The 14640-nt window shown below is 38.8% G+C and overlaps 1 protein-coding gene across 2 annotated transcripts in view; it reads right to left on the bottom strand.

Annotated features, from left to right (window-relative positions):
• Window positions 1-14640, bottom strand: part of GPBP1L1 (GC-rich promoter binding protein 1 like 1) — a 33975-nt gene that overhangs the window by 4470 nt on the left and 14865 nt on the right. For both annotated transcript variants that reach the window (XM_082313877.1, XM_082313876.1), the window contains exons 2-8: window positions 12825-13717; window positions 11834-11948; window positions 10447-10576; window positions 9803-10086; window positions 6825-6897; window positions 5452-5645; window positions 2582-2722 (exon numbers count right to left, since the gene is read on the bottom strand). In XM_082313877.1, the coding sequence (XP_082170003.1) occupies window positions 2582-2722; window positions 5452-5645; window positions 6825-6897; window positions 9803-10086; window positions 10447-10576; window positions 11834-11893 (882 nt within the window). In that variant the 5' untranslated portion in view covers window positions 11894-11948; window positions 12825-13717. The remainder of the gene's footprint in view (window positions 1-2581; window positions 2723-5451; window positions 5646-6824; window positions 6898-9802; window positions 10087-10446; window positions 10577-11833; window positions 11949-12824; window positions 13718-14640) is intronic.

The raw sequence follows: 14640 nt of genomic DNA, 5'->3' as shown, positions 1-14640 counted from the left end.
CAAATATTTAGCAAAACAAAAACAAGGCAGCAACTGCTGCTTATATTTCTACCGCCTGTTGCACATGAAACACTGGTGTGCAATAATGCCTTTCAGGGAAGTGCATGCTGAAAGTAATGTCTTATGGTAAACATTTCTCAGGTGGCCTTTTCAGATTTTGCCTAATTCAACACAGTAAGGAACAAACCAGCAATTATAACAGACATAACAAATGACTGAATATTAGGATAAAAAGCTAGCATAGTACTGAAATTAAGGCTCTCAACATGGTAATTAGTTTGACTGCAGTGACAGAAGGTAACAATGAACAAAGGAGACTAAAAATTAGATGTCTTCTGGTAATTTGGAATGCTCTACTAAAGCACTGAGGCTCTTTGCTAGAAGTAGCTGTTTTAATTGCGCTGTATAGAACTGTTGAGGTACTAAAACTTAATTTCTACACATTAGGTGAAGACAGTTAAAGCTAAGGTTTAGAAACAGAGTCCTGAAAGGGAACTGAATATCACCTCAATTCTGATTTTATTCATAACTTTCTATAGAAGGCTTTATAATACTAGAAGAGAATGTTATGTAAAGAGGTACAAGTAGTCATTTTTTGACATTTTTCCTAAAGGTAGGTTTAGCCCTTTGACTGAAACATCAAGGCATATCTCAGGTTTGGTGGTGTTTGTTGTTGTTTTTTTGTTTTTTGTTTTTTGTTTTTTTTTTTTTTAATGAGAGCACTATGCATAATCTCAGATTTGTTCAGATATCAGTCTGTTTAACAGGGGTAGCTACTCTAACAGAAAAGTCATCCTGTATCATTCTAAGAATTCAGACTGTATCTTAATTTGATTATCTTAGACTGGCTTGTGGGGACATGGTGCCAGTGCTAGTTGTCATCCTTTTAGTTTTCAACACGCTGTGGTTTCTTATGAATAAATGTGCTACTTCCAACACTTCTGCAGGAGGGACATTACCCCTGTTTCAGAAATAAAAAGGCAGAGATTACTGCCTTACAGAGATAGGCCTGTGGAGCTAGGATTACAGTAGTATTTGCTGGCCACGGTCCTGTGTTTTCATACTGCATGTCTCCAATAGATTCAAAGAAAAATGTGTTATAAGTATTCAATTTTAGTTGAGCGGAATTTTTAAGCCCTTTTTGTTTAGTTGATTGACTCTGAGAAGTATTAGAGGAAGTACTGCTTGTTCTGGGGAAAACCCAGCCGCCTGCTCCTGCTGTCAGATTAGTACCCGACATCTCTGCTGACTAAAGTTTCAGGAAAGACCTTCTTGGGGTGTGTGTGTCGAATAAAATAATGGAGACTACTTACGTTACTACTGTATGATATAAAGTGAATGCCCTTCTTGTTATCTACCTGGAGGCAAAAGCCTATTTAAGTTTACCTATTTATGTTGCAAAGGTGTCTATACTGCGCTGTGCGTGACACAAAAAGGAAGGCTGTCACTAGCACAAAGGACTTTGTCTGAGGACCGACAAAAGCAAGGTAAGGGAAAGGGATACAGTGTAAGATCCATTTGTCAAAGTGGCAGGTGCGTGCTTGTTAACTATTGCTTTTAATGACTGCTTTTACACTCAGCAGTGGTGAAAGCAGAAAAGTACAGGCTGTTGCAAAGTAAAGCCTTCAAAGCAGAGAATCATAAAGATGACAAAGTCTTATTTTAGAAGTAAGATCTGTAAAGGAAAAAGACAAATGAATAACTAGAAAAAAAAAACCAGTTACACTTGAAACGCAAACAGACTCATTTCAAATTACGTGAATAGGTCACTTATCAGTCTGGTTTGTTTTTGTTCTTTTTACGTATGATCACAAACCTGTTGAATTTTGATTCCCAGAAGCAGAGGAGAAAAGTTATTCAGTGTCACTTTTTTACTAAGCTTTGTGGAATTTCAAGCCCCAAACCAGCATTTTGTATATAAGCTGTAAAGTGATGCCTAGAAAAGTTCGCCAAAATATGTTTTGTCAGTTACTGCCGAAACGTTAACAGATTTATATGCAAGGTTCTCTCCATACTTCAGACCAAAAGGGGAGGTAAGTCAGTTTCCACCTCATCTCCTTCCAACACCAATATTAAAAACAGACACTCTAGCTGAAGATGCGTGTACACACATTAAATCCCCTCAACCCTCTCAGAGCTCATTGCTTGTGCTGTTGCTCTCCTAGAGAAAGGAAGAGGCAGATCACCCTCCCTCCCCTTCTTTTCCCATATTAAAGAATAGCATGGGAATTAGTTTACCTATCTGTTCACATCAGTTCTTGGTATCTGCACTCTAACACCAAGTCTACACGTGTCTAGTTATAGAACACTATTTAAAGCATTAGTACTTTTTTTTTTAATATTGGAGGGAAATTCTAATATATTTGGACAAACACCAATGGCTTTACATCTAGGTAAATCATATTTCTATTTCTTTTAGTGTATCAGAGATGTGGCAGAACGTGCTAAGAATATACAAGTGAATCATTTTTTGAGGGTGCAAAGGTAGGTATACCATGTACAGAGAGGACCTTATCATGTTTAAGCTATAGCATGTGACAGTGATAAAAGTTGCCACCTTATCCCCAAACCCAACCCTTACCTCTTTGGGAGAGGTGAGGACTGAGCCACTCGCCAGTACCGCTGGTTTGGTTACAGACACTGGACTGGTAAAGGCAGAGTCACGGCTGGAGGAAAGCGAGCCTGGTTTATGTTCACTTCTGTTGGCTTTCCATGGACTTGGCTATATTGAAGAGAACACAAAATACTGGACAGTAAAAGGTAAGGCACAAGAAGGGGTTGCTTGCAAGTAGTAAAACAAATAAACAAACATTATGTTGGCTGTTGTACAGATATTTTTCCTCCCTCTCCAAGAACAGTCTCAAGTTTACCTTGACACCCATTAATTTTTCCCTGTCGTCTTCTGTTTTCCCCAAACCACGCAGAACTCTGCTTCAGGGGCACCACCCTCCAGTAAAACACCGTTAGAGCTCAAAGAGAAAATCCAGCATTGCTCTTCATTAATTGGAATTGCCACCGAATAATGCAGTGCATCTTACAGCTACCCACAGGTGGGAAGTAAAAAAATCCCAATTAAATTCACATTTCATATGGGAACACTGTATGCCACAAAGAAAGGGTTTGCATCACTTGACAGGAACTTCCCCTGTGCAAGGAAGAAGGACGTCAAGGAATATTTCTGTCCAGGCTGAGAATACAAATTATTTATTTCCTAGGGCTCTGAAAGTGTCCATCATTGCACTGATTTAGCAACCAAAAAAAAAAGAAGAAAGAAGAAAAAGCAGCCAGTTCATTAAACTGCATGAGCACTTGCTGTTTTGCTCTGGATACTCTCTGCGGTATCCCTTCAAATACACTGGCGATTTGGCTGAAAAGCAAAGACTTCAAGATAAGTTTTTGTTACTTGGAATGTTATTCTTGAGCCTCTCTTATCAACCAAGGACAAACACTGTGAAGGCACAGTCTTTACAAAAAGGATCCTAACAAGAAACTTGTATCAAGTAGCAGGAGAAATACATCTGTCAGAGCATTAAAACATACTGGTTCCTTTCACCCATTAAGACTTCTGAAGTCAGCTTCAAGTCATTAGCAAAATAACTCATGCACAAGTGGGATTCAGTTAAATCCAAGATGCAAGAGATCTTGCATTCTGCAAGCAATGAGAGCAGAAGCCATTATTTCAGTATGTTCTCACTTTCCACTGGGTTATTTTATTCATTTAAAAACAAATAAATCAGTAGGGGAGGCCATCAGCATTACTCTTCAACTTAAAAATAAGAGCAGTCCACATTATTGAATGCATTATTCGGCATTCACGGCACACATTCCAAACATTCCCTTCAAACCCAGAAAATATCCCGATCTGCGCAATATTGCCTGGTACTAAAATTAGGGTGTAGGATTACTATGACAAAAAGTTTCTCTCTGCAAACCTGGTGGTTGCACTGTTTAGATACCCAGCTCTTGGCTGCTGATTGTTGTTCTCCCAGCTTCCACAAAGGGGCAGCTAAGACAAATTCACAGACAGACCCCTGTTGCTTTTTTAGGGAGGCCACGAGGCTCAAGCACAACAACTAGACATGAATATCCAAAGGAATCGTTTGCAGATTACGACCTTCATGGATTGCTTGACTGTGAACAATTAGCCATCTCAATTAGCCAAGAAAGAATGCACTTGTTTCACTGCCACCAGTTCTCTTCCTTTCAATCCTACTTGGTACAACTTAACAAAAACATTTTTCATTCAGTTTGCCTGTGACAGCTTTCCAATACTGCCGACTTTGTCAAAAGGAATGTTTTGACCCCTCTGTTACTTTATACACTGCAATTTCTGTACAACTTTCTACAGTCTTCAGAACAATGCATCCTACCATAGCTGCTTTACGTCTGTACCTTTAAAAAAGGCACCATGCACACAGTTTTTCTGCCTAAGGATATGCTGATCTCCCAACCTTTTAGCTTTGCTAATGGTCAACATTCATTAACAAAAGCGCTGTTGATGACACCAGCAGACAATTTGATAATAATTTTAACCATTAGGATTTTTCCTGCAGTTGGCAGAATTTGGCCTGAATTAAGAGAAACTTACAAAAGAGAAAGAAGCTCTAAACCTGCTTTCTTACAAAAAAGTTGTTAATCTTTCTTATTTTGCTTTTATCTTTAAAGTGTGTAAGACTAATGTACTCTAATCATAGGGAAGATTTTGTTGTAATGTTGCAGCCAGCATTAGTAATTAATAAATATTAGAACTCAAAGTATTTGGACAACTTTTAAAAGAACAACCTGCTAATAATTTTCTTTAGCTTCTATAAATAATTTTGCTATCAATCCTACAAAGTTTCTAGGGCATCTATACATGTAGATTCTCTGGAAAAATGAGCAAGATAAAGCCTAGAACTAAGAAACAAAAAAACTACTTGTTTTTTTCAACACTCCTATATTTCTTTCAGTAAAAGAATTATAGTGCAAAACCCATCACTTTTCCAGGTTGTCTTTAAGGCTCAACTAAATTACAGCTAAATTGCAGGATGTTACAATCTAATCTGATCTTCGCCTCAATTGTGTTTTAAACACATCAAAGTACTGTAACCCAATAAAGATTTTTCAAGGTAGTCACGTGAACAATTCAAGCACATCTTAGCACACATTCCGTTTCCCTAGCATTGCTTGTTTTGTCGAATTAAGATAAGGATTTGTCTAATGCATGAGAACACACCTATTCAAACAGACATTCGTGTGGTCAGAAGAGAGGTTAGTTCTCTGTATGGACACAACCAAATGGCATTTTAACAGGGAACAACTTTAGTAGTAAACAGACCTCTACTATAAAGGCAACTACCCCAGAAACTACTGGATCCCAGCTCCTGCTATTTGTTAGGGGGTTGATTCCTTTGCCAAGGGAGAGTTCTCCCTTGATCTGCAGTTCACTAACTTGGTTGGAAACCCCTGTACCTTGGAAGGAGGAGCTGCAGGTTTAGGAACCAGATTTTTGTAGACACTTGGGACAATGGTGGTGGCTTTGTTGCCATTTGCCAGGTGAGAAACAGGTGATGTAAATGCAGCTGAGAAGGCGGCGGCAGGATCCTCTTTTGAAACCTTTTTGATGACCAGCATCTTGGTAGGTTGCTTGGCACTAGGGGGGTTTTCTGTAAAAATAAAATGAGAAAGATTCCGAAATACAATTGTTCAGTTTCATAACAGCTTCAGTATACTGCTCCAGTTTCTCCCCCCTCTCAATCTTAGGTGCTACACATCTGATTCTGAGACTGCTATCAGCTGTTTAGTTTCAGCTTTGAGCAAAGATACTCAATAAGGATGTCAAAGTCCAGTCTTTTTTCATTTAACCACAACAGCTCCCTTGATGCCGACAGTGACATAAGCTAACAGCCTTCCACCCTACTACAGGAATCAGAAGAGACATTACCTTTTTTTTTGAGCAACCATGGATCAGCTTTGTTAATTCACTAACACAGCAAAAATATGTTGCGTAACTTAAAAGACACGGTGCTTTTACAAACAAGCACAATTAATATTTCTTAGGCCAAATCAACACATTTGCAGGAGCAGAACAATTTAAAAACAGTAATAGTATAAAGAGCAAAAAGCCCCACAAAATGCTAACTGTCATTATTTTTTGAGCAGAACAACAGCTACCTGACAAACATGCAAAAAGAATACAATCTGGTACTATAGCAAGAAGTGGTTTTGATTTTTTTTTTTTTGTGTATTTGTACTATTTACAGTATCTAACCCAACTTATCTAGCTACATTCTAACTAGAGATTAACAAACCTGTATTTAGTTGCTAGAACTGGTACCTTGTTTCACTCAATTTTTTTTTTTAAAGGCACAGATTCACATACCACATCAGAATCAAGAGCAAGCCTGTTCTGAGTTTAAAAAAAAGAATCAAATAAAACCAAACCACAGAATTATGACAGTTTTGCTGTATTTCTAATATGAACATCACGAGTCAGGAACTAATGCCTATTTCACTCAAATCTGCTTGGCCCTTCAAGTGATATCTGCATGAAATTGTAACTGCAGTAAGACAGGAAGCAAACGCAGAACAGTGTCATAAAAAAAGCTGCTGGTGGCAGTAATGTCAAGACAAGCATGGTTTCAAGTAGACAAAAAGGCCAAGAGATTAGTGAAGATGGGGGAGGAAAACAACAAAGGAGACAAAGCTGCAAACGGTCTGCTTCACTTAAGTCTTATCTTTTCGAATGACAAAACTAGCACTTAAACATCGGTTACAACTTTCTGCTTCATAAAGCATACTGCTTCATAAGCATTCTGTACATCGATGTAAATACCTTTACCTACCCCATACTCCAGAAGGTGTTCCTAAAGGTTTGTTCTGGTTGTTGTGTCTTCCAGCTTCTGGATTCAAAGATGGCTGTAAAAGGACAATGCAAATGAGTATATTGTTATATTGCATATAATAATAATAAAAAAAATTCACTATTAACATAACATTATGCTTCTAGGAACCCAGAGTACAGGTAGATTTCTCTGAACAGCACTTGAATTAGAAGAGAGTGCATTGTCACAGGACATCTAAAAGTCAAGTTTGTATTCTCCTTGGGTTCTGCTTGTATTTCCAACTGAACTATCAGAGGGTTCAGGATAGGCCCTTTAGTCTTCTACTATACGATTAAGGAGATTCCACCAACCAATATACACATAAAAGATTTAGGTATTTAAACAGCAACTCAAAATACAAAACAGAATCCACATCAGTATATATATGAAGAATCTAGTCTCGTTTCCCAAATATTTTTATACAATAATTATGCATTAACCAATGTAAAAAAAAAAAAAAAAGAAAACAAACAACAAACACAAAGCAATACTAAGCTCCTAATGTAAAGGAATAATGGATATATATACCTTTACTGACAAAAAAGCTATACATAAACTTATGTTGTTAAGCTTCAGAGTCCACTTTTCAGGACAATACTGCACGCAGACTGAGTGCTCTCTGCAGACTTACCTTTGATTCAGTACCAGAATTCAACTTAGTGGAACAACTAAGGACGTGTCCAAGCTCAAAGCAGAGTACAGAAAACCTAAGCATTCAATGACAAGTGTTCCTGATTTGCTATTCCTCTTCCCCTGTCCCAAATAACTTCAGTTCAAAATAAAGCCATCTTTTTCCCCTTTTTAATGAATTCTTCATACATTAGTTACTATGGTGACAGCATAAGTCTCTAATAATGAGCTTCTGAAATAGTAGGCATTCCTGTTCTATAAGAGTTAGGAAAAAATGTCACACCATAGCATAAATTCCTGCCTCGGACCCTAGAAATTCCTCTGTTTCAGTGTTTCATTTTTTAGTTACAGGTCAGTTTTATAGCAGGGGTGCTCACACCACAGGAGAACTTAAGACTAACAGACTGTTCTGCAGACCTTTCAGGAAAAGTGTTGCCATCATCAGCCACGCAGGCCTAACAGCTACATACTTAACCACAGTGTATGTTAGTTTCACCACTATGGCAAAGACAATACAGGAGTTATTTAGCAAAGCTTGCTGCTAGGCAGTGTGTGGTATTATCATCTCAAAAAGAATTGGGGGAATTAATTACAGAAGAAACAGCCATGTAGTTGGGGAAAGGCACTCATCAAGGCACTGAAGAAGAGAATTAAGTACAAGGAAAAAAGATTTAGACCAAGACAGACTACAAAAGTGCACAGTTGCAATCATTACAATAACTTTCTACATTTAAACAGGCTTTGACAGTCTAAAGAACAGGCTTACAGAAATCCTGAATTACAGTATTCTTGGGGAATCAGATTAACAGAAACCTACACACAAGCTTTAGTTATCACTGCTCTCCAGCTGTTAACCGCCCTGGGATGCAGGGTACCACTCCCAGCAGCAGCAGTTGAACGAGAGCACGCAATCACTCCCCAGGCACTCCACTAAAAAAACCCAGCAGCTTAAATCAAACTGGCTCCTGTGGCAATTTAAGTGGAGGCTCTAGATTTTGGCCTGAAGCAGCTGTGTGGCATTCATATATTTCACTCCAACTCCTACCTTCCTGCACAGAAGCAGTGCCATCAAACTGCCATGACGATTTCAGCTGTGTCACGAAAGAGTGGAATGAGCCTCATTCAAAAGAGAGAAGTACCAATATGTTTTATTGAGGTAGAATATTAATTTTAACTTCTGCCTTCCAGAAAGAAAAGCTGAATAACAGAGCAAAAAGCTCAAGATGATGATACACACAAGCGTGCACACTATCACCAGAAACTCTCATTACTGGAGGCAGCAATGGCTTTAGCATTGAAGATGAAGTCAGAGGAATTGCATTAGGTGAAGGGACTGAATTACCTGAACCTTACAGACAACATTGACCTCATTACACTGGTCAAAAAGAGCCTAGAGAGACCAAGACACAGGACGCAAAAAGCAAAATACGTGGTCTGATAACAATAAAATCCTTATTGGGGATAGGAGAAAAAGAATTAAATTGGAAAGTGAAATCAGAAAAGGTGTGTATATCTCAAAGCATTAGCATTAAGGAATGCAAACGGTAAGGATGGAAGCCATAAATCCAAGTACTATTTCATAAAGTTTGGAAAACTAAAGATATTCCAGTAAAAATAGAACCAGGATGTAAGAGACTATCGCACTGATAACACCATGTGAATCAGAATGCTGGATAAGAAGAAAGTTGATGAATTGGAGGTACTGATGGAAGAAATGGCTCAAGAAACCCCAATCCACAGATTAGCAGAAAGATAGGAAAACGTCTCTGATAATAAAATACTATTCCAGAAGATTCAAGACAGATGGTTGCAAAGCTCTGAGCACATGTCATGAACAAGCTTGGGAAGGTTATCACAAACACCAACATGTGCCAGAATGTAGGAAACAGGAACAGCAGGCAGACTGAAGATAGCTGAATAGATGCACTTAGGAGCAAAAAAAGGCTTTGTAAGCAAAGGCACAAAGTCAATACAACTACTCTTTCTGTGGCAGACCAAAGTGTCACCTTCTGGGTTTCGCTGAAGATCTGGCTTGCATGTTACAATGCTGTCTTCAGTTCACAATAACCATTTGGCAAAATATAGTAATGTGCCAAAACCCATAATCCAACAGGTCGTCAAATCCTGAGGACTCTGGGTACCAATCAGCATCCTGTCAGCACTGGAATAATTTTGTTAAATCTGTTGTGATCTCAAACATGGAATGGAATGCAACTCTAGATCCTCGCCACCTATCAATGCTAATAAAAATGAGATCTGAAAAGCCACTTCTCACAGCTGCCAGTTCTAGTGAGAAGCTACACACTTACAAAGTCTTCTTCCTCAAATTGCAACTGCTCTTTATCTTCCTTCTTCTCTTCCCTGGATTCAACAGGCAGCTTTTCTTGAAAGGCTGAACTTTTCCGAGAATGGAAGTTGCCATTCCAGTGGCGATGAACTCCAGTTCCTCCTCCACCACGCTGGTTCACACCATCATGGCCCCGTGAGGGACCATGCCACCCAGGCTGACTGCCAGAAAGCCCAACATGAGCTCCTTTAGAAACACCAGAATCTACAGAATCATGGCGGAGAAGGGACGGCTGATGCCAGCAGTCTAAACAAAAGGAGATAAGTATGCAAATAAAAAAAGTCAACACAGTGTGCAGAATACTGGAAATATCAGGCTGTTTTTCTTGTTGTTAAGTCAGTGTTCACTACTAGGCCAAACTTATTAAACTACTGTGTGATTACATCAGAAAACAAACCAAGCTACACAATGCACATACAGCTACCACAAAAAACCCTTAAGGCCTGAGCACATGGCATAGAAGAAGAGAAGAGCACAAGTTTCTTACAGGACATTTTGAAAAGGTACAGTTTTGAAAAATGTTGTTTATATTCTGCAGAATTCTTAATTCTGTAGAATATTCCAAAATGTTTGCTCTCAGGCTGCATTCTGACCCTTCCTACTCACCTCCCGCTGTACGGAGGGGCCCATTATTGAAAAATCCATCAGAGGAGTTGTGTCTCCTGCGGCTCACCCCAAAGCGGCCCTCTCCCCGTGGAAGATGCTCTCCATGTTTCTCAAAGGTGGCTGCAGGGGACTGCAGAAAGAAAAAAGTGATGTAATGAAGCATTCATTAGGGCACTCCAGGAGCCTGTCAGTCCAATAATGACATTTTCTTAATAAAAAAACAAACAAACAAACAAACACAACCCAAACCCCACATTCCTGTACTAGTTTTCAATACAGCATCCATATCTGCGTTGCTTAGCCAACAAAGTCAACAATCACATGAACCTGATCAGAATGGCACACAAATCCATGTATCTTACACAGGATCAGAGAGAACCTAACACACTAATCTTACCAGCGGTCTTTGCAAACACATACTTTCTGCAAAATTCATTTAAGAAATTCTATGATAAAGAGGTGCTCATTCATTCACTCCCTCTAAAGACAGAGGAGCAGACAGCAATGGAGAATCCAATCAGTCTGAATAAAATTCAGAGATACTCAAATAAGTTAAAGCACTTTTGGACTGAAACAACTATGATGCTGTAGAAAACATCAATGCTTCTAGCATTGAGATTCCAAAGAATCTTTTACACTTCACTTCCCCTCATTTATAAAAAATTTGAACTTTTGTTTTAAACGGATCAAATATCCTGAAATTACTATTGTGTCCTCATATTTAAGCATGAAGGTGAAAGCTGTATTCTTTCTTGTTCATTAGTCTTGTCCATCATGATCTGGTTTGCTATTAAAATGTTCTTCTCCATCACCATGCACAAGTGACACAAATTGTTAAAGTCCTAAAACAGACTTCCTGGGTCAACCTAAGCTGCTTCTGGAACCAGTTTTAGAAAGAAGGTGACAGGCAAACTGCCCTCATTTTAAGGTTGCAAAAAACTAATGAGTATTTCTGAGCTTGGAGTTAGACCCCAAGGGCTTATCATCAATCTACTACTCAGCAAGGGTCAGATTATTTTCATAAATCAAACCCAAATTACATTCTGAATTGTAAATAAGTGGCAGCTCAAGTCTTGACTCCCACAGATTTAGGGCCATTTCTTTAATGATGTTCTACTTGGGATCCCACTCAAGTCTCAAGGAAAAGACACTGAACTACTTCCATGTCTGAATGCAAAGATCACTCCTCCTCTGAAATAAAGGGGATACGTTTGTTGCGACAAAGACAACAAAAATTATTTTCACCTTAGTAAGTTTCCAAAAGCCTTCTTTAAAAACACAAAAGTAGTTAAAATTAAACATTTTACGTTCAACAAAACACTGGGGCAATTTTTTGCTTTTTATTATTGTCATAACTGTAAAAGGAGGTGATCTGTATTAATGTTACCTTGGTTGACTGTGGCGTTGAGAAGTTAAGCCAGGCAGGAACAAAGTCATGCTGCGCCATTTAGGTCCAGTGTCTCCCTTCAATAAAATGAGGCATCAAACCTCATGGCCAGGATCTGTAAGTGAAAAGAACATTCCCTGACGGTCACCTTTTCCAAACTGAAATAATAATACAATTTCTTTCCCAAAGCTTGGCCTATACAAATAGGAGGGCAAAAGTGCTGTAGTTTTTCATATTACACTTAAGCATTTTTTTTTTTCCTGCTGACTTTGCTCCTCTGACCAAAACAGGTAAGAACTTAAACATTCCCAGTTACTTCCTGTTTAGAGTTAACACACCCACGAAATTCATGATAGGATGGGTGTGGAGGTGGGAAGAAAAAAGAGCAAACAGCATACAAGTCATACAATGCACAAATGTGTAAAATCAAGACAGGACAGAATTTGGGGTACATTCCTTCAATGCTAATCGTCTCATAGTCTACAAAGGGGTGATTACTGCATGTTTTATTCCAGAGGCTGTAAATCAAATATGACCAAACCAGTGATGATGTTAAAGACATCGAGAGCAGATCAGAGACCTGAAAGACAACCATATGCCAGCTCCTGCCCTCCCAAGTTAAAATTGTATCCAGATCCACCAACCTCCATACACCAGGGAATATCCTATGCTGAAACTGCTTTCATAGCTAAGAAACCAAATGGTTCGGAACAGAACACAAGCTGGTTGAAGGATCTTAATGGAAGTTCAACTGAGGACCAGCTGAGGCGTCTCGCTGAGGAATCTGAAACGGAATTGTTCTTTCCAACATGTCATAGCAATTTCCACTGCTCAAAACGACGAAAATTCCATTATTGCTCTGTATAACTGAATTCTGCCTTTTTACGGCAGGTTCTCCAGTTTACCATTTTGCTTTATTTTTCAACTGTAATATATCTATGAATAAGTCAACACTACATAAGCAAAGAAAAAAGTACATTCGATCACTTACCCTGAGTTTGGCCTCTGCAGTCCAATGTCCTGTTTCTGTGCTTCACTGACCTTCGGGTTCCTTCCTTCTCCAGTATGCTGTAAGGCCGGCCTTGAGGCAATAGTGCGTCTCGAAGCGGAGCACGAGAGGCCGCACTTCGTGCCAACTGTGCCCTTCACCCCCTCAGCTGCTCATTTTAACCTCTCTCTGCACTCTCACTACAAAAAAAAATACCTAAGAAGGTAATTTATATTAAAAAAAAAAAAGCCACGACCACGTTCACCTCATTAAATTTCCTCTGGTCGTGGTAGTACAGAAGTCAGCCTTTACATTACAAAAAGGTTTGTCAAGTCTGCATGACAACATTCAGAGCAACACCATGGTTAATACTGAACAGATACACTCAAGTCTGCTGGATAATTCATGATCTGCAGCAGATCAACCTGAACACTCTGGAAAAAGGACGACGTTACATAAAAACGTTTGCCCCAGATGCTGAGATCTAAACAAGAAGCATCTGCCCAAGTGCTCTTAAAATATAAACTTCATTTTTATCACATATATCTGCTAAAAAAAGGTATAGTATTTTAAAAAAACGAATGTTAGGATATACTCTGGTCTTCACGTAACTTGGTTAATGCTCCACAGAGCTAAGCACTACTCGATATAAAGCTCAAAAGCAGGCACAAATGTTTATCTCCCAGTTTTTCACCATTTACATGCTGAAACATAGGTCATATGAACAAAAAAATGCAGGTCCAAAAATAATCTCTTCTACTCTATTTTTTGTAGACTGGGTGCTGCTTTTAAAGGGACACAAATTATTCCACAAGAGCTTCTTGTTCTACAGTGGAGAGTTCACTTCTGGGTCATAGTCCTCTTCCATCAAAGAGGTGAGACAGGAACTGTAGTCACTATAAAAAACAAACAAAACCCCATCAATACAAGAGGCATAAACAGGACAAAGTATGACTAGAGAGAAGCACAGAAGGAGAAACTGAGCAACCATAGCACAAGTGCCAAAAGCTATTTGATCTCCGATCAAAACAAAACCTGAAATAATCTAATTAAAAAGAGAGATCCCTGAAAAGGCCATTTTTACTTTTAAACGATCACTTCCCAGATTTAGTTTACAAAAGGGCAACACAAACAAGCTGAATCAGAATAAAGGGAAGAGTGGAGAAACTGCATGCAGCTGATGAAAGGGATTCCACACTTCCTAGCAATTTTAAAACCTGCTGCTAAAATAATAACAAGACTCTAGGCCACAGGTAGGCTTGGCTGTTCCACATATCTCATCTCCTCTATGCACCCACATCATTCCTCGCCTGCTCCAATACAGCTAGACTCCCCTCTCAAGAGACTCATGACAGTAATACATCCAGTATTCCATTAACTCCTCCACAGAAAATACCAACAACAACAACAACAAAATTGAGTTTTTCTGCTATGGCCTCTTTTTCCTTGAACCATCTTACCTAACCAGAAGCAAACAGATAGGTTTACTGCTCCTTAAACATCTGAAAAGTTTTACTACTGTTTTGATGCCAGCAGCTATTTCTCAGGATCCCTTCAGGCATGCCTTATTATGCCTTCACATTGGACTTTATTAAAGTTTGTTTTCCTTGTTTGGATATGGTTCCATTCTTTGATCAGTTTTGGTTTTCGTTGCACTTGCCATTTTTTATACTAAGCATGTGGATTTTTTTTTTTTTTTTAATTTTTTAAGACAGTTTTGCTAGAAGCTCAAAATAAACACAAACAGGGAATAGTAAAAGAATCACCACCTTTTTATCCTCTGGGTCATTCCCTTTAATAAACCCCCTCGTTTTCATAT

The sequence above is a fragment of the Platalea leucorodia genome (genome assembly GCF_965183815.1).
Source record: "Platalea leucorodia genome assembly, chromosome: 5".
In the NCBI taxonomy this organism is placed as follows: domain Eukaryota; kingdom Metazoa; phylum Chordata; class Aves; order Pelecaniformes; family Threskiornithidae; genus Platalea; species Platalea leucorodia.
This window is presented reverse-complemented; position numbering and strand designations above follow the sequence as displayed.